We start from the raw sequence: 24,956 nt of genomic DNA on the forward strand, positions 1-24,956 counted from the left end.
CTCTTAAATTAATCTATATAAAATTTTCTATAAAATCATTTTAATATAAAACTTTTATTATAACGGAAACTCTGGATAATTTACGTATCGGGACTGCTTTTTTTATTAGCTTAATTCAAATTCAAGTATTTTTATTCAAAATAGGATTCAAAATCACTTATTGAACGTCAAAAACTACCACCCATTAAAAAGAGACTGCCTCAGACCTGAGAAGAATGGGCGCAAGAAACTCAGAGGGCTTTTTTATATATTATATAAAAATATGGATTACAATGTGATATTATACAATAAACATTTATAATTAAAGAGCCTGAGGGTGTTAGCATTATTCCCAGTCCGTGATGTCATTAAGAAAATCGTTTATGTTATAGTAACCTTTCCTACACAAACGTTTTTTAACAATTCTTTTAAATATCCTTTTCCTTTCCCAATCCGTACTACCAGGGAGAGAATTAATGAAAATCCTTTATTATACTAAAACTAGCGGACCGCTCCGGCTTCGCACGGGTATAAAATGTATTATAGCATATGTCATTCACTGAAAAAATGATTAAAATCGATCCAGTAGTTTTGATTTATTCAGTCATGAGTACCTGTATACCCTCCCTGATCTCGGCCAGCAGGTGCTCCACGTCGGTGATCACCTCGGCCAGCCCGTTCATTGAATCTACCAGCGTCTGAATGACGTCGGTCTTCGCGTTCATAGCCGCACACCTGTCCACTATCTCCTGTGGTATCCTGATAAACAAAATTTTCATTCAAATTAAACTTAGTAACACTCGTGCCGTGGTTTTATCTAAAAAGTACGTCTTCCATAAATAACAATCAAATCAAAAATCATTTAGTGATTAAGATACAAAATGTTAAAATTAAGTTGGTTTTTTTATGATTTCTTGCGCTATATAAATTAGCTTGTCGCGGAATGAGTCGCTCACGCTATCGATGTTTACGAGCAAACGCCGGTAGAGAGTAATACGTGCTGTCGCTAGGAGGACCCCGCAAGAACTGGTCACTGATCGGCAAATGGTGGCGCGCGAGAATTTAAATCAAGTGGAGTTACTTACGATTCCCCAAATAACAACATCAAAATTATAAATACAGAGCGTGGGAATATTCATTAAAATATGCGACATACTTTTGCTCCTCATCCAGGATGTCGAGTTGGTCCAGTTGCAAGGAGGACATGAATTGAACGAGCTCCGCGTCCTTCGCCTCGACCTGAGCGACCACGTGACGCAGCAGTTTGGCTTTCTCCTCGGAGTAGAGCGAGGCCGCCTCGTGCGCGCCCAGAGGCACCAGCCGCGCGAACAAGTCTGGCCCCGCCTGCCCGGGACACAAAGTGAACAAATAGAACATTAGAATATATAGAGGATAAAGAAGTATGGAAAGTAGATGCTCCTGGTCCACCTAATAATTCTATAGGTTTGACGACCCATATAGCCGAATGGTTAGTGACTCTGACTACTAAGCTAGAGGTCCCGGGTTCGAATCCCGGTATGTGCAATCATTTATATGATGAATATAGATGTTTGTTTCCGAGTCATAGATGTTTATGTGTATTTATGTATGTTTAAGTAAGTATATTGTATTAAATATATCGTTGTCTTGTACCCATAGTACAGGCTATGCCTAGTTTGTGGCAAGATAATTTGTGTAAAAGTGTGTCAATATTTATTTATTATATTTATTTATTTATTTATATATTAAGATGGTATAATCGAATGTAACATGAATATAATATATTCTTTTGGTTTATAAATAAGAAATATCTTCATAACAAATAAATAAGATCAATATTATACAAATTATTTAAGTTTTCGAAGTCTCGTGCCAGATTTTGGCGAGACAACACGTCCTGAGGATGCCTCGTGTAGAGGCGAAACACGTGTCGAATTGTTTTAAAGACAAATATTGGCGGAATTAACACTAAAGAAAACTTAAATAATTTGTATAATTATGGATTTCCGCAAAGTAACGCCTTATTCAATAAATTTTCTAAGATCAATATTATCTCGATCGCACATCTGTCGCCACTCAACAAAAACTTAAGTTTGTGTTAATATTGACCTGATTTTGACCTTCAGATTTCCGCCTAGTTTTTTAGTTGTTTTTAGTCTCAGTTTAACATCAAGTAAGGATTGTCAAAACTAATTTTTATTGATCATAATTCCCATTATTTTTTTTCTACAGGTATGGGGTCATGACCCACAAGATGGCAAACAGCCATCGATCAGTGGTACATTTATTTGTAATTTTATTATGTATAGTATACGAAGAGACTATTTCGCCATTTTGTATATAAAAACAAGCAAAGATTTGATAAAATATATACACGAAATATATACGGAGTGCCAATATAACTCTTAGTGATGAGTTCTGATTGTATCCAATGTATTGTTCAGTCTTTTTATTAACATTAGAATATATAGAGGATAAAGAAGTATGGAAAATAGATGCTCCTGGTCCACCTAATAATTATTTATATTAAGATGGTATAATCGAATGTAAAATGAATATAATATATTCTTTTGGTTTATACAGAATCCATTGTAATTGCATTATTGTATAGAATAATTTGTGGGCTTGCTTTGTGAGCATTAATTATTTTGTAATTTTTTGTTATGATGCGTAGGTATGCTATAACATCGTTCGTCATGCTAAATGAATGGAAATGCTTGCGGAGACGTCGTGTGCCGGGTCGTCTCCTTCCCTCAAATATACGCGAGGGAAACGATGGCTGGTCCATGTGTCAACTTGTGAACGGGTGCTGCTTGTGGTGCCAGGTCGACCAGATATAGTTAATAAATCATTGTAATTGTTAGATGCAATTACTTATTGTGACAGTGATCACGACCATCATGTTCACGAACCATCCTTACACAAACAATGAATTCAAGCTCTAAAGGTTGATGCATCCAATATACGATAATTTATAATTATACAGTTAATTCTTTATTACTTTTTATGAAATAGTTCATATTATTTAAACAAGACTCATATATTGGATTGAGCACCTTACAAACTAATTTGTTATGTATATTACAGTTATTGTTAAATACTCTATTGGATTGAAAAAAAATGGCCGTTGAGTTTCTTATATGTTCATCTCACGAGCTCTTCTATTTACGAACATAATATAGTAAAATCAGTCATTTAAAAGAAATATTTGTAGTGTCGATTTAAAAGCGCTTAGTTAAGCTTAATTGAATAAAGTTTCTTTGACTTTGAACATGGTTGCTTACGGTTCTTATAAATAGCTGGAGTGTTTCATTTGCCACACAAACCTCAGAATCATTAAAATCAATGGGCGCCGCTTGGACGAGGCACACGGGCTTCGGTTCCAGCAACAAGTCCTTCTCGGGCACCTCCTCGTGATATATAAACTCGTTCTCGTTCTTGGCCGCCTTCCTCTTGCCTTCCACCACGTCGCCGGTGAACGTCAGGGCGTCCTGTGTCAGCTGGACGGGCTCTATATACTTCGCCAGTTTCTTCGCCTCTGCCAATTGTTCGTGGGCATGTTGATAGTATCCCACACGTTCACCCATTTTTTGTTGTTCTTCTGCACACATACCTAAAATGATACAATTGCAACTTGGACACGTCTTTCGGAAACTGTACATCAACAGAAACAATATTCAAATTTACTTTCTGTAAAATATTCTCACTAGATCTTCTAGAAAAGTCTCATTATATGGTACTTGGAATATGAAAATAATATCATAGGTATATATAGCAATGGCACTATTATTATCTGCATTAATACTGGTTTAGTGGAGTGTTGCTTCATGATATAATAATACAGGTCGACAGACATATAAATAAATTATTAGGTACCTTGATACAAAGAAATAAAGCAGCTAATATAATATGTCTTGAAGGAAAGATATCTGTGTATGTTGTTGTACTGCTTTGTGCCAACAATCTCATGAATGTTGTCGGTGCCGGTTGAGGGGCCCAGTATTGCCAGCGAGTTCTTGTAATATAGTAGCACCTGAGTAGCCACCGAACCTATAAAAAAACAAATAAACAATTAAATATGACCGTTCAAAACAAATGTCAGTTATAAGGTACCTGCTGTGCTGTGCAAACTAACCAATAACATTGGACTTCCGTGTATCCTGAATGCTTTTATCTAATATGCATTCCTGAGCTTGAGCAAAACATATCTCTTTAAACAACTTGAGTATTTCACATGAAACATCTGCACCGGGCGGCTGAGGGTACTGCTCCCTCACTTGAAGGAAGGCCCAGGCCGCGTGCTGGTAGTGCTGACAGGCCACCTTGAGACTGTCGGCTGACGTGCGACCTTCCAGCGAGCCCAGCTGGCTGTGAAGAGCTCCTATGTTGTACAGTATGCAAGCCATCTCAAACTTTATATCACTCATGGTACAATTCATATTTGCATACAAGTCCTTCCTGAAAGTGAAAAAAGATAAATAACGTTACTGAGTAGAAAAGCAGATAACACACATTCTATTCGTATAATATGCATAGTGATGAGCCGCATATCGAAGGGTCTGTTCCACCACAGAAAGTAGAGTAGCTAATTGTCATGTAATGAAGTTTATAATGCTATTTAATAATTTACAAAATTAAATTGGTACATCTAACCTTCTACAAACTATTATATAAAAATCAGTCACCATTTTTTTTGCACCTGCCGTGTAACGAAATTTGAACACACAAACCTGATCGATCTACTAAGTGAACAAAGTGAAAAATTGCTGAATACGCATATATATATATATATTAGGGGGGAAATAGGTGTCATGGCCTTGGCGGTACACAGCTATGCTAGTAGGTTTGGACCAATAAAATGCCGGGATAGAGCCGATAGCGTACGCCTAAGTGTGCAAAGTCTAGTCTAGTCTAATTGGATGAGGGCAGCGCAGGACCGATCGTCATGGCGTTCTTTGGGGGAGGCTTTTATCCAGCAGTGAACGTCTTCCGGCTGAAATGATGAAGTGTGCAAAGTCTATCAGACGCGCACCTTAAAGTCTTATACGTCCTCGCCGCTGCCAAGCTTCTGCCACGGCGAGGCGGTGTGGGCCCAAGTCGTGTGGGTCGTCCCACGCCCAGGACAATGTCCAGGCCTACAAATGGCACACGCCATCTACCTCGTGGTCTTGATAGCAAAGTAAGAGGCAAAGGCGATTATTCAGCGCCTTGACATTGAATATCTAGCTAAGGGAGAAAAACCCGGCAGAGAAGCCAATGTGCGGCCTGAAAGGGTCTCGTCAGTACCGTAATTCTGTGAAAATATATGCAGAGAGAAAAAAAACCCATAATCTTACAGTGCTGGACTACTAGTTACTAAAAGGATGAATCACTGACAGAAGAGTCAGCCCCTAGCGACCAACTCGACGTGCCAGCCGACCCGTCGTAGTAAATAGCCAGGAGACACCGCTTATATCGACGTTACTCGTGGGAATAATATGAATGATCTTAAGAAAACCTAAAAACTAAACCTAACTTATTAAATAGCCACTCAATACAGATGTTAGCTCAACAGATATTCCATAAAGGAATGTTCGAAAATAGACTTCACTCGAACTCCATTAGCGAAATTCCGCTCTCTACAACCCAGCAATGCTTAAATAAAACGTCACAGGACAAAACAGACAAACTGGAAAGAAGTAACAGGGAACAAAAGGTTGCGGTCTAGCCCCGATGGTACCAAAGAACCATTGAAGCAAACAAAACTAAATAATAACTAGCTGTCTCATGCACAGCCAATGTCTACTTCAAACAGTTATGCGCAACTGAAAGACGACGAAACAGAAGAATCAAGCCAGGCCAAAGAGTAAAGCCTCCCACTATCTGCATTGATAAAGTTGAGAATATACAACCACTCATCAGCGTACTAAATGAACACATCACTGACAACTATGAACTCAAGGTTCTTAAGAACGAACAAGTTAAAATACAAACAAAAACATCAGAAGCATATAGAGATGTAGTCAAACATCTCAAAATAAAAGATACGGATTTTCATACTTACAAGCCTAAACAAGAAGGAAACTTTAAATTGATTGTTAAAAACTTGCATGCTTCCACCGTTTGATCGAAATCAAACAAGCATTATGAGAATAAGGTCATGAAAAAGATAATATCTGGAATAATAAACAAAGGCAAACGAAAAAAAGCACAACCAATGCTCATTGTTGAATTAAAATGAAATGTTAACAAAAAAACGCAAATATTGTCTCTATATATAGTGTCTCATAAATTGTAAAATAACCTTCGAACCTCCGCGATCTAAGCGTGAAATATCACAATGTGCTAAATGCCAAAAATATGAGCATCGAAAGGCTTATTGTCCTAGAAACCCTAAGGGTATATTTATACCCTTTTATACGCATTTGCGCAGGAGATCATCTGTGGATCAAATGTGTCTTATGCTAGGGAAATCACCCAGCTAACTATAAGGGCTGCCAAATATACACAACTACAAAAAGTTAAATTACCTGGTACGCCAGAGATAACAAAAAAACGTCACCAATTAAGATCTGATTCGACGAAAGACAAAAGAAACTCTACGAAGTTCAAACCAATATAAAAGTACATACAGGGACGTCCTTACGGGAAATTCGAAACAAACTGACATATAATATAATATCCCATCAACAAACTCTAGCACAAACGACACTAGTGAGCTACTTATAATGATGAAGCAAATGATGCAATATACAAGTCACCATGAGACTACTAACTATTGCACAAACGAGATGCAAGCATCAAATATTGTCGGCGATGACTGGGCTGGATCATTGATGGTATCAGCGGTGTACATCCCATCTAAACATAACATAAAATAAGACGACTATGAGAAATTTCTAACCTCTTTGAGACCTCAATTCTTAGCTAGTGGCGACTATTACACTAAGCATAGTTTCTGGGGTTCACGTATAACACGGAAGGGAAGACAGTTACTCAGGGCTGTTGAAAACTTAAACCTTAGTTGTCTCTCATCCGGCAAACCAACCTATTGTACCACAAATATTAGAAAACACAAGACCTGATTGATTTCCTCATTGTGAAGTGCCAGTACAACCTTTACATGCAAATCTATTACCAAACTTTCATCTGATCAATCACCCGTTGAAATATTGCGTTGCATGCCGGCTGCATAATATAAAACAGCTCTGGACAGACAGTAACAGCATCTTCAAACATGAAATTACCTCTTAAAACAGATAAAGAGATAGAAGCACTTTAACAAATACAACCAAAAATCTGCTTGGCTTGCTACAACTCTAAAGCTCAAATACACTATGTAGTGCACAGAGATATCCTATCAATGTTAGGGAAATGAATGACCAGAAATGAAAAGTATGTGAAATGTCGCAGAAAACACGATATCCCGCAGACAAAACTGGGCTAAATTCAATGTCAGAGAAAACAGATTGTGCAAGCATTTTTAAAAAACGAAGGCCACATAAAACTCAAGCGTACAATGGTATCCCATATGCAAAGAGGATAACAGTTGGGGAACCAAAGACTCTTAAGGCACAGGCATTCGCTGATTATCAAAAAGTGTGTTTCTACCTAACCCTGATCATGGATATACTCAGAGTGCATCAGTATCTAAATTAATAAAAGAAATACATCAGTTAGATTCCCGAACAAATGGCTTTTCCAAACAGGAAGTTAAAAAACTGCGAGAGCCATGAGGGAATTGCAAGACGAAGGTGTATTTTTTCTTAACACATGTTTACAATTCTATGCTTAAAAGATCAGTGGTGCAAAGGCAATGGAAAGGTATAATACCTGGTAAAGGCCAGGAGATGCTATTTTTTTTATGGAATAGGGGGACAAACGGGCGTACGGGTCACCTGGTGTTACGTGATCACCGCCGCCCACATTCTCTTGCAACACCAGAGAAATCACAAGAGCGTTGCCGGCCTTTAAGGAAGGTGTACGCGCTTTTTTTGGAGGTACTCATGTCGTATTGTCCTGGAAACACCGCACAAGGAAGCTCATTCCACAGCTTTGTAGTACGAGGAAGAAAGCTCCTTGAAAACCGCACTGTGGAGGACCAGCACACATCAATATGGTGGGGATGATATCCTAACTTGTGGCGTGTCGTGCGAAGGTGGAATTCGGCGGCAAGAATGAGGTTAAACAGCTCTTCGTAAAACTCCCCGTGATAAATGCGGTTTAAGACACACAATGAAGCGACGTCTCTACGCAACGCCAAGTGATCCAGCCGTTCACGGAGCACTGGGTCCCCGACAATTCGAGCTGCTCTGCGTTGCTAGAATATGGGCCGGCTAGAAGTATTGCCATGCTCTATTAATGTCGGCCAACTTCTTCGAAGCCAATTTGGCTTTGCCCTCCAGATGGCCACGGAATTGGTAAGCGCTCGAGACTTTGAGACCCAGTATTCCGATACTAGGCGAGGCTTTTTAGGTGTTGTCGAAGAGCGGTGTTACGACAAATGGGGTTTTTTTAGTGGTCTCTTGAGTCTTTTGTAGGTTAAATTGGACAAGGTTCAATTTACTCCATTCCGCGACCTTCTCGAGAGAGGACTCGATAGAAGACACAAATTTCTCCCGGCACTGGTCGAAGATTTCCCGAGAGAGACCTGCATAGCCCGTGTATATATACCAGTGCTGTCGTCTGCATAGCAATGTATGTTGGAGGTGTCCAACATATCATTGATATGCAGAAGAAAAAGCGTGGGAGATAGCACACAGCATTGGGGCACTCCAGCGTTCACGGGCTTGGGATTCGAGCAATAACCGTCGACAATGACCTGTATGCTGCGCCCAGTGAGGAAGCTGGAGGTCCACTTGCATAAGCTCTCGGGAAGCCCAAATGATGGAAGTTTCGAGAGGAGCACCTTGTGCTATACACGATCAAATGCCTTCGCTATATCCAAGTTAACTGCCAGGCCTTCCCCCTTGCTTTCAATAGCCGCCGCCCATCTATGTGTTAGGTATACCAGAAGATCGCCTGCCGACCGACCATGGCGAAAGCCGTACTGCCGGTCATTGTTCAACAGGTGACCCTCTAGGTATACTAAAAGCTGGCGGCTAATTCTGCTCTCCATGATTTTGGAGAGCAGGGAGGTAATAGCAATAGGCCTGTAGTTTGCCGGATCCAAACTGTCTCCTTTTTTTGGATCGGATGGACAAGGGCTGACTTCCATGAGTCAGGGACTACGCCTTTTGAATAAGAGTGCTGTAATAAACGCGTCAGCACCGGCGTCAACGTCCGGCCCGCTCGACTTCCAAAAAGAGTGCACAGGAGATCGGTTTTCTCTTTTGCCGTATGGGCCAGGGTATCATTCCTCATGTGCAACGGCGGCATGGACGGCTGGTTGAAGTTACCAAAAGCAGCTTCGACAACGACCAGAACTTGCGTGTTCTGGTCGGGTATCTGGAAAGCTGCTCGCTGATTTTGACGACGTGCTTCGACTCCACACGGGCGATTTGCCGCTTAAAAAATCTGGAGGCACGGTTATATCTCCTCTTTAGAACTTTGCAGTTCGGATCCTTTGAGCCCAGCGCCGCAACCCAAGTTCGATACGCCTGTTTTTTGCAGTCAGATGCTGCTTTAACTGACGCATCGAACCAGGGCTGTGATCTGCCACCGATCGGTACTACAGAGGTTGGTATAAAAATATCCATGCCCTGCAGTATCACATCGGCTACTGCAACGGAGGCACTAGGATCATCCGAAAGGAAACAATCCTTGCCCCAAGGGTAGGATACAAAAAAGGAACGCATCCTATTCCAATCTGTAGTGTCAAACACGGCGGGTCGCTGGTGGTCTGCGACGTTGGCGTCGGATAGGCACTACACTCCTGACCAGGCAATGGTCGGACGTTCCGAGAGGGGCGTCGACAATGACCTGGTAACCATCGGGATGTGTAGTCAGCAGAAGATCTAATAAGGACGGCATGTGGCTATCCACATCCGGGAGCCGCGTTGGCGACTCAACCAATTGGGACAGATCGTATGCCAATGCAAAATTATGCACAGATCGCCCTGCGTAGTCTGTGGTACGTGATCCAAGCCATTCGGCATTGTGCCCGTTGAAATCACCCAAGACTACAATTTCAGCAGAGGGGATCTGTGCAAGCACGTCGTCAATTGCCGCTTGAACGCAGCCCATGAGATGATCGGGTTCTGCGTTACCACTATGGGACCTGTAGACACACGTATAGATGCGGACGCGGTCCTCTAAATCTACGTGGAGCCAGAGAGTAGAGAGGTCCCTACCCTCAAAATTGCCGAGACGGCAACAGTAGATATCCTCCCTAACGTACACATACCCCCGCATGAGGCAAAAAATTATGCTCAATTTTGTACCCGGGGTACGTTAAATATGACGTATCGTTAGGTCGAGATATCTGCGTCTCCGTAAGGAAACACAAAGCCGGCTGCGCCGTCTCAAGGTGGTGGTGGACGGCGTTTAAATTGGAGTGAATTCTCCTGATGTAGCAAAAGTCCACATTATGCGTGGAGGGGGGTGCCGTGGTGTTGCTGCCCTGTTTGTCCTGTTACATGCGCGGTACTGTGCCCTCCCCAGAATACGAGGGGCAGCCCGAGCGCGAATGCTCGCGGAAAGATTCTCCAGCTCTAGCGGCGGTAGAGCCGGTACCCTCCTGGGGTAATATATTTTGAAGGACCGCTCTCATATTTTGTTGGGGGTGAGGAGGAGGGGGAGGGGAGGTGGCCTCCGGTCCTCGACACTACCCTATGCGAAACATAGCGGCACTAGGCACTAGGCGGCACCGGCTACTTCACGCCGGTATTCTGTGCGAGTGTGGTAAGTAACCCGGACGAGTCTGGCCCGATTGTGCTGACGTCAAAGCAGCGAGACTCTCCCACTTTCAAAATTCCGTAATCGCCTCTTACGATACCCTTGGGCCTCGGACTACCCTATTCTTTTTACGCCTTGGGGAAGCACAGGGCAAAAATAAAATTATAATCTTACAGACCTATCAGCTTATTGTCAAAGGTAATGGAAATTCTATTTCTAAGTGGACTTATGCCAATCACTAAAGAAAGAAATATAATTCCTGATCATCAATTCTACTTCAGACAACAACAGTACAATAGAACAAGTCCACAGGCTCATAACAATATCAATATCGCCTTTGAACACAAGCAATACTGTACAGCTGCATTTCTGGCTATATTGCAGGCCTTTGAACACAATATATGGCATGATAGGCATATAGGCATCTATACAAAATTAAAAAATCTATTCCAATAGAATTTTATCAGTTCATAAGATTGTACTAAAAAACAGACACTTCTTTGTGAAGCAAGGTCATGCTCACTTGTCCTCCTCTTCCATAAGAAAAATCTCTACAAAATCTGGTCAGAGGTACCTCATGTTAAACATACTGGGACCAGTGACTTATTGTTGTAGACATCCTAAGATCACCCAACACTTCCCACACAGATAATGCTGTTGGACCCACAATATGTTGCTGAGAAGCTGAGATATTTTTTCAGTTTTGGTTTAGGGAAAAATCCTCAGCTATCAGATATATGTTCAAAATCAAAATGAAGCAACTAGGAGATTCTACAAGATCTGAAATTAAAAACTGTGCAACATGGAATGTACCTGCGAAGTAAAAACTAATAACATATGTGAATACATTTGCTTCTAAATTTTCAGGAACAGGAAGTACCCAGTAAGACTAGGAAGGAATGTTCTGAGTTCTGACTCTAAGAAGCAGATTCCAGACACAATAATGTAAAAGGTCAATGGACTCTTGCTCACAGCTCAAATGACAAACCCAGATGATGGACTGCCAAAGCATTAGCTATCCAGCACAGATTTGTGTTGAGAAGAATACACAAAAAAATATTCATAAGTTTGAGGATTTTATGTCTAGACACAATTAGTAGTTTATGATGAAATTACCCTACTTGGTTAATTATAAATTTTCATTTTCATTTTAATAAAATAACATTAGTCATAGCAGAGTATTTCTATATTAAAATAAGTTTCTTTGATAAAATATATATTTTATTACAGTTTAGACATAACATAGAAGCCCTTATGTGAATTATTATATTTATCTACAACCATGCTTTAAATCCTCTATTAAAGATTCTGAAACAGTTAGCTTATTGCCAACATTAAAACACGCAATGTTCTAATAACCATTACGTCATCCAAACGAGTGATGTAATGTTGTACTGAATTTCATAACAACACTCCTATGTTTTTTTTCGATCCCTTCATGCACAAAGAGTTTCAACAGACAGCCACGTTCTTATTGCTCGATGAGTGGTATCTGTATGAATTTCAACAAAAGAACATTTTAGTTTACACACGTTCCACTTAACCAGAATGTCACGTGCCGTAAAAAAAAGGAGGTTATTCTAAAATTTCAAAAGTAAGTTATTATATTCGAATGAATCCCCGCCATTTTTCTTAGATATTTTTATTGTTTTGTTTACAAAAAATAAGTGATTCATTTTAAACGCTGCAAAAGAACATTATATTAGAGTGAATTTTAATTATTGAACTATACAAAATGTAAATTACTATTACTAATATATAATATACAAAATGTAATTACTAAAATAAATAATCATTTCATTAATACTTAGTTTATTTGTATATAATCAGTAATGGATGATATTAGGTTACTACTAGGACTGGTTTTTTCATGTTAGCAGTAAGTAACTGTTTCAGAATCTTTTAGAGGATTCATATTCTGGGTGTAGATAGTCTTGTATGCAATTGTTTATAATTAGGTATTAAAACACTCAATAATAAATCCACATTCCCTTATTACACAACAGTTGCATGAATAACTATTACCTACCTGAGCTAATTATAAATTTGCCATTTTGGTAATAAAACCATATTGTGTATATGTATAAGATTCTTGGGTAAGTAATACATATTAATTGATGCAGTACATCACCTTATTAATTAGATGAGAGTAGAATCGGGTGCCACTGAGGCTAGTTGAGACTTGACCCTCACATGACAATCAATACAGTGGATTAATTTAATTATTTATCATAAAAATGTAATATATATATAGTATACCATGTAAAAGAGCAGGCGGCAGGTTGTCCCTTACCCATGGGAAACCTGCTCTGTATCGCTCGGAGCTGACTGAAGTATTTGCGTAACGCTTTCATCCCCGCACCATCATTTGTGGGTCGTACAGCCGCTGATCGCAAACCTTCCAGTTGATGTATCTCATTTCCATAGCTATCTGGATCTTCGTGATAAGCCTCCGCTATATACTACATAAAAGACATGATGGTCAAACAAAGAAATTATAAAATATTTTATCTGGCTGGAGAAAAATTTTGTGACACTTACTTGTTTTAATTTGGGAGCAAAGTGCGTATTCTCTGGACTAATTTTAAGTTCAAAACACATTAATGCTAACTTTGGTACGGCCTCCATTATGTTTCAATATAATGGTGAAAAATTTAAATTTAAAACAATAACAATTTTATCTTTACATTTCATTAAATCAGTCATATCACTCATAATATTTATATTACCAACGTCATTCTTTTTTTTTTGTAATTTATGACCTGGTTGGTAGCTACGGTAGTTTTCCTTTCAAGCACTAAAGCACAATAGTGCTCAGCTTTGAATGTTTCCACTACAGCAGCTATACTCTAAGTGTGTTCCGCGGAACCCTAGGGTTCCGTGACACCTCTGTAGGGGTCCCACAAGAATTTAGAACAAAAATCAAAACACCTCTCTCTGGTCGAGCGTTTTGACTCCGCGTCCGCGCGTTGGTATATTTATTTATTTATTTGTATTTGTATATACATGTGTTACAATAGCTGGTACAATAACTCCTAAGTTTGGTATCGACATGTATACTTGTATACCTACTTGTGAGCGCACAGTCCCTTTGATAAAAGCCGCCTCTGAATTTTTTTTTTTTTTTTTATTTATTTATTTAAGATTACCTACAGAAACTACAACATACATTCCACTATAATTACAGCATACTTAAAAAACTGATAATTGCGATTCTACTTACAGGCAATCGGACATGTATGAAACATAATTTTATGACGATTGTTTGTTGGCTATAAAATAATAACAAATTATATAAATCTAACAAATATTTTACATTTACTTCTACACATATAAGAAGAAAAATATATAAGAACATATTTAAATTAAATTAGTAAATAAAAAAACACATACTTTTTGACGTTAATTGTCGGCTAGATACTAATAACGTATTATATAAATCTAAAACATATTCTACAACTATTTCTACACAAATAAAAAGAAAAGTACACTTAAAGAACAAATTTATATTAAATTAGTATTTAAAAAATTACAAAGCCTACGCCTAAATTCATTTTCAGAATTATGGTTAATGTCTAAACCCTCAATCCTTGAAGATAGATAATTGTATGACCGCGAAAGCCTTACTAAAGTTGAATTGGCTCCAAGCCTCGTTCTGCGGAGTGGGATTTTAAACAATGCAGTTGCCTTACGAGGAGGTCGATGGGGAATATTGATGTCAAACAAACTCAATAGAGCAGGACACTCAATTTTACTGTTTATTATTTTGTACAGAAAAGTCATATCTAAGTATAAACGGCGGGATTTTAATGAAAGGGTTTGAAAATGACGCAAACGATCGTTATACGAGATCAAGTCTCGTACGTCAGGCGTACGGTAGGTGAGGTAGCGGATTATTTTCTTTTGAAGCCTTTCAATCCTGTCACTGTGGATATTATAGTCAGGGCACCATACTTGGGAACAGTATTCCAACTTAGATCTCACAAAGCTATTAAAAAGGACTCTTATTGTGGATATTTTTCTAAAATCTTTGGCGTTTCTCATTACAAATCCTAGAGACTTAGAGGCTGATGCAAGGATGTTGTCAACATGCTCAATAAAATTAAGTTTAGAATCAAGTGTTACTCCCAAATCGCGTATGCTATGGACTTTAGTGATTCTTTCATTTAGGATACTGTATTGACTAATTATTGGATTGATCTTGCGCGTGAATGATATATGAAAGCATTTGGTTGCATTGAGCTGCATGTTGTTGATAATGCACCACTGAATTAAACGATCGATATCACTTTGTAGTAGCTGAGCATCTGCAGGGTTTCTAATCACTCGTAATAGTTTGAGATCATCGGCAAATAAATATACCTTTGAAAATTGAAATATGTTACTTATGCTGTTAATAAAGACATTGAAAAATAACGGTCCGAGCACTGATCCCTGAGGAACTCCAGATGTTGCAAGGTAAGGTTTTGAACTAAATCCATTAATAACAACAGTGTTGGGTCGCTTACAAAGATAAGTTTCACACCAGTTTAACAGGGTGTCTGTTATCCCAAAATTCTTTAAATGTGTTAGTAGCAAGTTGTGGTTAACTTTATCAAAAGCCTTTGAAAAGTCTGTGTATATTGCATCTGCCTGCTGATTGTTGTCTAGTGCATTAATTACTTCATTGGTGAAGCTAAATAAATTAGTATTCGTTGATTTACCTTTGATAAAACCATGTTGATGAGGAGTAAAGTTGTTTTTAATAGCTGTAGTGATATGCTCATCTACTAGGCTTTCGAAAACTTTTGACGCTACGCTTAAAATTGAAATTGGTCGATAATTAGACACGGAGTTATTGGACCCTTTTTTAAATATAGGCACAACTTTTGCTTCTTTCCATTTGTCTGGAAAAGTACCGGTGCTCAAGGAGTAATTATAAATGATTGCTAGCGGAACCGAGAGAACTTCAGAACACCTATTAAAGAAGAGTGGAGGGATATTGTCCAGACCGCTACCTTTGGAACAATCAAGTCTTTTTAGTTTTTTAGAGACGTCACCAGCAGTAAGATATATATTTCCAACATATGTCTTAGGTTCACTGTTAGTTAGGGTTATTCTATTATTTAAATTTGAGCTATTGTCGTAGACGGAAGAAAAATGAGATGCAAAAAGATCAGTGATATTTTGAGTGTTAGAGGCTGTGATTGTACCTAAATTCATTGTGGAGGGATAGTTATTAGTGCTCCTACGCAAGTTCTTAATATGAGTCCAGAAGTATTTGGGATTATTAGCTATTTTTTGTTCGATTGAGCAAATGTAATTATTGTACGAGGTAGTTATTAAGTGGTCACAATCTTTTCTTAAATATTGGAATTCAATTCTATCGATTGGGTTATTGTATTTTTTTAATCTTTTGTGACATTTATTTTTCAGCCTAAGCAGGCGTATGAGATTAGGTGGAAACCAAACAGGATATTTACAGCTGCGTGATTTGGTTTTAGGCACGTGCTTTTCAATTACAGATTCTAGAATTATATAAAATTTTTCAATCATTATATTAACATTCTTGCATTTGTTCAGTTCTTCAAGCCAATTCACTTGGTTGAGGTTATTTATAATATTTGTAAAGTTAGATTTGAAGAAATTGTATCTGTATCGAGATTTCATGAAACTGTTGTATTTTGGTAAGCTAGTACGGATATTAATATGAAGCGGAGGGTGATATGGGTCTACATCCCGCAATGGAGATACGCATTCAGTTACTGTTACTGTATGTTCATTGCCCAATACGAGGTCGAGAGAATTGCCCTTAAAGTTTAGCACACCATTACATTGAGTGAAACCACTCACTTGGAGAAAATCAATAAATAACCTATTAATGGCAGAGTTTCCATTGTTGGCAATATTTGTGCTACCGTCTTCGGAAAACCACGTGATTGATTTCAAATTTAAATCGCCTAGTATTAAGGTGGAGTCTTCATACGATTCGGGAAGGGAATCTAGAACCATATTGACATTTTCAATAAATGCTTCAATTGTTGTCTTGCTAACAGGTGGTGGAAGATAAATGCCACATAAATTAAGTTTTTTTATTCCTCCTGTATAGGAGTCAGTATTGACTGAGACCCATAAATCCTCATTATTACTTTCCCATTCAAGCTGCCGTTGAGACTGGAGCAGTTTAGATACAGCTATGAGAACTCCTCCACCCGACTTTTTATGTTTCGCTAAGGCACAAGTTTCGCGATCCCTTCTGTAAACCACATATCGATCATCAAGGATTTCGGAATCAAAAACGCTACTGTTCAGCCATGTTTCAGTTAAGACAATTAGATCAAAATTATTACAAATAACTCGCTGTCGAAAGTTTTGTAGAGTACAGTTTAGACCTCTAACGTTTTGATAGTAGCAACTAAGGGATTTGACTTTGTTTGAATATAACTGAGGGATAACCATTCAAGCTAAGCAGTAATATTGTTTAGGCAATCGGAATCTTTAATATACTTATAATTAGAATTAGGACACTTACGCATAAATATTTTACCGTTTTTGACCCAAACAAATCTGTAATTAAGTTCTCTAGCTTTTATGCGGGCTTTGGCGTGCAATGTTTTAACTGCAAGTGGCAGATGCTCACCAATGTAAATGGGTTTTTTTTCACCGCTAATACCTAGATGGCTTGTGTTCAATTTGTCTTCGTTGCACTTCACTTTTCTATTGAAATTTAGAGCAGCGGCAAAAAATGAGTCACGAATCCTAGGGCTAGAAAACTTCACGAGGACGGTTCGTGGTCGAGAGGATTCCTTGTTAGTCTTAGCAATCCTTGAACATGCAACTAAGTCCGTATTGGATAGATTAAAATTTATTGCGGTAGCAAGTTGATTAATTGTGGTTGGTAGACTTTCAGTTTTGAATTCAGGGATGCAGTGAATTTCTATGTTTGCTGCACGGGATTGTGTTTCCATAGACACTAATCTGGTTTCCAAAGCCCTTACTACTGTTGTCAGGTTTACGTTATCAGTTTGAAGCTGGTTAATTAACTTGGTTTTTTCAGACAGATCTGTGACAGTAGCTTCGTACTTCTGCTCGAGAAAATTCAAGGAAGCTGTGATGCAGGACACTTGATCAATAACTTGCTTAGTTTCAGACTTTAGACGTTCCAAAATATTTATTTTGAATGAATCCAGCACCGAGTTTAACTCTTCACGAATAATCCTACGTAAGGCTTCAGGACCTACGGCGGAGGTTGCGTTGGTTAATATGCTTTCTGAGGTGGTTTCACGTGGTAGCGGAGATCCCCTAACCGGTGTATTGGTATTATTTTTTTTTGGGCGGGCGCATGCTGGGCAGGACCATGTAGCCTTATACTGTTCACTCAGGTCAGTGAAGAGTATTTTTGTAGTGTTAATACAAGCGTGGTGGTATTTCTTCTTGCAGATGTGACAAATTACGAATTCTATAGAGTTTAGTTGTCTGTTACAACATTCAAATTTGGTTTTCATTAGCGGCATTATACAAAATTAAGTAAAAAAAAAATATACAAATACAAAGAAAAAAAGAGAAAAAAAAAATTATGGTGACTCGAACTTAGGATCCTTGAAGCGTATTCTTTGTTATACTGTGAGTAGCTATTGATGCGATACTAATGCTTGTGAATATTTGTATGATATGACGGTGATTGGTCTTGAGTGACAGGTGACAGCTATTCATTGACGTTAATTGTTTTGAGCAATATCACTGTGATTTTTAGAATCACCCTCATATAAAATGTCAATTATTATCTTTTCACATAAATAAAACTTTTGTTTTGAATTTCGAAACAACGTTTATACTTGTAATCACTTACGTTTAACTTAGAAAATGGTATATTCAGAGTCACACACTTCGTAGAACTTCACAAAACTAGTTTCTTTAACTGAACTGACTATATTACAATTTTAAAACGTTTTTTATCGCGGAGCCGACGTGAACCGTGTCAGTGTTTTTTTTTGAACTGATTAGACAATATAGTTGTCAACAAGCGACTTTCGACTTTTAATTCAAAAAATAAAGTCGAGATTGTTTACAACGGTATTTTTATATTTTTCTTTTTATTTTTGCTTTTTGTTTATCAAAGGCGTCGACTCGAGTATTTTCGAGAATATTCGAGATCGAGTCTAGGACTAAGTGTAAAAGCGGCGATCGCGCGTCGCGCCTCGTCAGTCAGTTGACGATTAGCGTTCGGACTTCGGAGCGATAAGTTCCTACCTACCTACTTATTTACTGTTTCACGGCGAATCTATGATCTGGCAAGCTACGTCAAACAAGAACTACATAGTTACACGTCTAAAAAAACACGATTCGCCTTGCAAATGGACGAGTCGACTGATATCGCTTGTTTGGCTATTTTGCTGGTTATCGTGAGCTAATATGAATATGAAAGTTCTTTTGAAGAAGACATGCTTATGTGTTCACCGCTGCTCACAAACACTACCGGGGAAGAAATTTTTTATAAAATAAATATATTTTTTGAAGAAAATAATCTCAGTTGGAACAATTGCATTGACATTTGTACATATGGGGCCAAAGCGATGACAGGTAAAAGCAGGAGCAGTGTCACGAATAAAAAATAAAGCGTCTAATTGTAGTTCCAGCCATTGTATTCTGCATAGACAAGCACTTGCGATGAAGCAAATGCCATCAAATCTAAAATTAGTTATGGATGAAGCGGTAAAAATAATTAATTTTATCAAATCACGACCACTACAACCTTGATTGTTCTCATTATTGTGTGAAGATTATGGCAGCAAACATAATACACTGCTGCTCCATACAGAAGTGCGATGGCTGTCTCGGGGAAAAACTTTAACAAGGCTGTTTGTTCTTTCAGCAGACACTTCTTTTAATTTGAAGGGCCGTTTGTATGATAAAACTTGGTTGTTTCGATTGTCTTTTATGGCGGATATCTTTCAAAAACTGAAGGAATTCAATTTATCATTGCATGGTAAACAGACAACTGTGTTTCAGGCCTATAACAAAATAACTGCCTTCAAAAGAAAATTAGATTTTTGGATTAGTTGCGTTGGTAAGAAAGAAATAGAAAACTTTACGTCACTCAGTGAGTTTGTTAGCGATAACGACTCAGAAATGTTTCAAGATGATGTGTTTGAAGAATTGGTCCAATATCTCAGTTCGATGCGCGCATCTTTTGAAAAGTATTTTCCCGAAGAACAGAATACAAAAATGAAACTGAATTCATGGATTCATAATCCTTTTTTACCCAACTTGCAAAAGCCCGAAAGTATGTCAAACGAGATATATGAATCTCTTTTAGAAATGTCATCTGACACAAGTATGGAGGCACTGTTCAAAACGACGCCTCTCAACGATTTTTGGTGCAGAATCCGTGATGAATATCCAATGCTTGGCAAAATGGCTCTGAATATTCTTCTCCCGTTCCCAACAACATATTTGTGCGAAACAGGATTCTCAACCTATGCAGCCACGAAAACAAAATATCGCAAAAGACTGGACGCCGAACCTGATATGAGACTTCAACTGTCTTCTAACAAACCTGATATCAACAAATTGACGAAAAATAAAAAACAGTTTCATACCTCCCATTAGATTTTTTCTTTATTAATATCTTCTATTATTGTACTTGCCATGTGGTAAAGTAAGTAATAATTAGTAACTGTTACATTGTACTTTTATTATGCCTATTAATAAAGAATATACTTTTAAAAACTATTATTTTATTGTAGGGTTCCATCAAGTATTTTGCTTCCCAAAAGGGTTCCGTCACCAAAATATTTTATTAAATGGAGAGGTGGTAACACCAGTGGAATTGCTGTATTTCTTGGCATTATTCTTGATTCCAAATTGCAGTGGGGCCATATTGAAGGATTGGCGAATAGGCTTAGTTCTGCAGCAATGTGCGGCTAAGAAAATTAGAAACTTAACTGACATAGATACGACGAGATTAGTATACTTTAGTTATTTTCATAGTATTATGTATGGGCAGTGCGGCCGATATTAATACCATCTTTGTGCTGCAGAAGAGGGCTATTCGCGCGATTTATAACCTAGGTCCTAAAGAATCATTAAGAGAAAAATTAAAAAAAATAAACATTTTGACTGTTGCTTCTCAATATTTATATTGTAATGTTCTGTATGTTCATAAGCATGTAGCTGTACCTACAACCAATAATATCAATTAATACAAATGTCTAATATCTAACTTGTAACGTAATACCTTCGTAGCATTATAGATCGTAGAAATATAAATCGTGCATATTAACTGTAATGAGCGTATGCCGAAAGAATCGTTCTTAAAAGAACATATTATTTTATATACCGTAATATTAGCTCTTATAAGAACCATTTCATAATGCTGTACATCAAGTCATAGAATCATGCAGATCACCAGTAGTCATATCATCGAAGTACAAGCATCGTCACGTTCTCTCGACGACCGCAGATATACTCACGTGATCAGTCATATGCTCCACGTTACACAACCTCACAGCAAGGCGGAGCGTGCTCGACTAAAGCGTCGCGGCGTCGATCACTATTCATTCAATTTTAATCAATGAGCGACAGAGTGGGTGCTCAATGCTCATTGACATCGGATGATCGAGGATCGACGCGAGTTTACACAAGCGCGCGGTCGCTGGCTAGCTTACTGCGATAGCATTAGTTTTAGAGCGAGATAGAACACATAATATTATTCTCAATTCTTATTGAATGAAACGTTTAACTATTGGTCAAAATGTAAGCTTTAGTATTGGTGTATATTTTTTAAACTTGTAAATATTTTTTAAGTAACAATTGTAATTGGTTAACTAGTTTTGAGGATTTTTTATATATATCGTGTAACTGAAGAAAAATATATCTTCCACATATTCCTCACAGTCTTCATACTACTCAAGCAGTTGTTTTATTTAATCTCCAAACACTCAGTCTCTAAAGTGGTGACCCCGAACAAGAACACCGACGGAAGGAACCTGAACAAGAACACCGACGGAAGAAAGCCCGAACAAGAGCACCGACGGAAGGAAGCCAGGAAGCCTGAACATAAGAACACCGAACCTCTGCCCGGCTACACATTGAAGAACAGCTTCACCAGCTCTCCGAAACGACGAATTTCTGTTCATCGAATCTCTGCTCGAGGAATATCTACCCGACGAAGAAATGGAAGACACAAACCAGGCTCAGCCACTCCCAGCGCCCACCGCGACAGAAATCTCCAGCATTTCACTGTCGATGCGCATACCACCATTTTGGCGGGAAAATCCGCGATTGTGGTATCACAGCTTTGATCACAGATCATTCAGCGCGAAGTCCACGCTGGAGGAACTAGCGTTGCTTGCTGACACGATGATGGAGCAAATCCAGGATGTAGCAGCCGTCTCCAGCCAGCCACCAGCCGTGTCCAGCCAGCCACCAGCATCAGTTCCAGAATCATCGACGTCAAATCAGGTAGATCACACACAATTCCTTATTAACGAGATGCGAAAACTAGCACTAGAAGTCGCCGAACTCCAGTCAAGGCCATCTCAACACTATCATCGCCACCGATTTCACTCGTCATCTCGCAATAGAAGCTCGTCACAACACCGTTCCCGCACACTCAATAGCTCACCAACACTTTACTGCTATTACAATCGCCGATTTGGTAGTGAAGCACGACGTTGTACTACGCCCTGCAACTTCAAGAAAGAGCCATCGGGAAACTAGAACAGACGTTAGCTGCGGCGGAACCCGGCGGCCTTCACACATCATACCGCCTTTTTGTCACAGACAAGAAAACAAAGATGTCATTCTTAGTAGATACCGGTGCTAATATATCCGTCCTACCAAGAAAACTAGGCCTGAAAGCAACGCCTCTACCATTTAAATTGTACGCTGCAAACAACACAACAATTTCTACTTATGGTGAGAAAACATTAGAACTTGATCTCAACCTCCGTCGACCATACAAGTGGAAGTTTATTGTAGCTGATGTCACGAAACCAATATTAGGTGCCGATTTTCTCAACCACCATCAACTCATCGTAGATTTAAAAAATCGAAGATTGATTGATGCCGTCACAAATCTTAAAATCAACGCGCCAGTAATGTCAACAACCTTACCCACAGTACGAAGTATCGATATACAGGCCCCGTACCACGCGATACTCGCCGAATTCTTCGGTACCACGAGATTAACTTCGATGCAATTATCGCCTAAAATTAACGTGGAACATTATATTGAAACACAAGGACCTCCATTACATTGCCGTGCTCGTCCCATTCCACCTCATCGTTATGAAATAGTGAAGAAAGAATTCGAAAACATGATGCAACAAGGAATAAAAGTAATGACCGAATAAAAATCCACGGTCTTCACCACTCCATACAGTACCTAAGAAGAAAAGCGATATACGGGTATGCGGTGATTATAGACGATTGAACAGCATAACCAAACATGATCGTTATCCAGTTCCGAGAGTTAAGGACTTCACCCATCATCTGTCTGGCAAAACAATATTCTCTACAATCGACCTCAACCGCGCTTACCAACAATTGAAGACCAGGGAACAGGGCATAGAGAAGATAGCTATCATCACACCAATGGGTTTGTAGCTGTACCTACAACCAATAATATCAATTAACACAAATATCTAATATCTAACTTGTAACGTAGCATTATAGATCGTAGAAATAGTAATCGTGCATAATAACTGTAATAAGCGTATGCCGAAAGATTCGTTCTGACAAGAACATTTTATTTTATATAAAGTAGTATTAGCTCTGATAAGAACATTTTATTTTGTATAACGTAATATTAGCTCTGATAAGAACCATTTCATAATGCTGTACATCAACTCATAGAATCATACAGATCACCAGTAGTCATCGCAGTGAAGTTTGAAGCATCGTACTTTCTCTCGACGATCGCAGACATACTCACGTGATCAGTCATATGCTCCGCGTTACACAACCGCACAGCAAGGCCGAGTGTACTCGAATGACGCGTCGAGACTCGGGCGTCGATCGCTATTCATGCAATTTTAATCAATGAGCAATAGCGTAGGTACGGAATGCTTATGGATATCGTATGATCGAGGTTCGACGCGAGTTTACACAAACTGCGATAGCATTAGTTTTAGAGCGTGATAGAACACATAATATTATTCTCAAATCTTATTGAATGAAACGTTTTACTATTGGTTAAAATGTAAGCTAGTATTGGTGTGTATTTTCTGAACTTGTAAATATTTTTTAAGTAACGATTGTAATTGGGTAACTAGTTTTAAGGATTTTGTATATATATCGTGTAACTTTTTAATAAATCTTCCATATATCTTCCACATATTCCTCGCAGTCAAGCAGTTGTTTTATTTAATCGCCAAACGCTCAGTCTCTAAATGTTTATTCGAATTTCCTCGCATGTGTCCTGGTCTGAAGAATGCGGGACAAACATTTCAGCGATTTATTCACGAAGTGCTCCATGGATTAGACTAAGTTTTCCCATTCATCGACGATTTGCTCATAGCCTCAGCAAACGAGACTGAGCATCGCGATCACCTAACAACAGTTCTTAGAAGATTGGAAGAAAACGGTATAACTATCAACCCCGCGAAGTGTAACTCAGGCCAAACGGAAGTCAAATTTCTTGAATACATCGTATCAAAAAACGGTATACAGCCAGAAGAGAAGATTAAAGCCATTACCGAATATTCAAAACCGAAAACTATAGAAGATTTAAGACGATTTCTAGGCATGTTAAATTTGTATCGTGACCACATACCGAATGCTGTATCAATACAAGCTCCGCTAAACGCTTACCTACACCATGTCAAGAAACGTGATAAAGCAATAATTGAATGGACCGACGAAGCATCGCAAGCATTCGAAGAGTGCAAGAATAGCATATCTAAAGCTACCTTACTCGCTCACCCATCACATGATGCCCCTATCGCAATATTCTTCGATGCGTCTGACAATGCAGTCGGTGCCGTCCTACAACAATACATCGAAAATAATTGGCAACCACTCGGTTACTTCTCAAAGAAATTATCAGAGGCGGAGTAGAAATACTCAGAGTATGACAGAGAACTTTCGGCCGTCTATAAGTCAGTGAAACATTTCCGTAAGATGCTTGAAGGACGTGAATTAATTATATTCACAGACCACAAACCCCTCACATTCGCTATGAATAAAACACATACTGCAAA

At 38.7% G+C, this 24,956-nt stretch overlaps 1 protein-coding gene across 3 annotated transcripts in view; it reads right to left on the reverse strand.

The window, feature by feature from the left end:
• The window catches only part of LOC126967072 (tyrosine-protein phosphatase non-receptor type 23), a 50,335-nt gene extending 36,814 nt beyond the window's left edge, over nucleotides 1-13,521 (reverse strand). For 2 of the 3 annotated variants that reach the window (XM_050811445.1, XM_050811446.1), the window contains exons 1-7: nucleotides 13,315-13,520; nucleotides 13,033-13,235; nucleotides 4,094-4,416; nucleotides 3,835-4,008; nucleotides 3,285-3,571; nucleotides 1,136-1,323; nucleotides 594-738 (exon numbers count right to left, since the gene is read on the reverse strand). In XM_050811445.1, coding sequence (XP_050667402.1) covers nucleotides 594-738; nucleotides 1,136-1,323; nucleotides 3,285-3,571; nucleotides 3,835-4,008; nucleotides 4,094-4,416; nucleotides 13,033-13,235; nucleotides 13,315-13,401 — 1,407 coding nt within the window. In that variant the 5' untranslated portion in view covers nucleotides 13,402-13,520. Of the gene's footprint in view, nucleotides 1-593; nucleotides 739-1,135; nucleotides 1,324-3,284; nucleotides 3,572-3,834; nucleotides 4,009-4,093; nucleotides 4,417-13,032; nucleotides 13,236-13,314 lie in introns of all 3 variants that reach the window. The other variant, XM_050811447.1, reaches the window with a different exon arrangement.
• Between the last annotated feature and the right edge of the window lie 11,435 nt (nucleotides 13,522-24,956).

This window comes from Leptidea sinapis, chromosome 12, assembly GCF_905404315.1.
Source record: "Leptidea sinapis chromosome 12, ilLepSina1.1, whole genome shotgun sequence".
In the NCBI taxonomy this organism is placed as follows: domain Eukaryota; kingdom Metazoa; phylum Arthropoda; class Insecta; order Lepidoptera; family Pieridae; genus Leptidea; species Leptidea sinapis.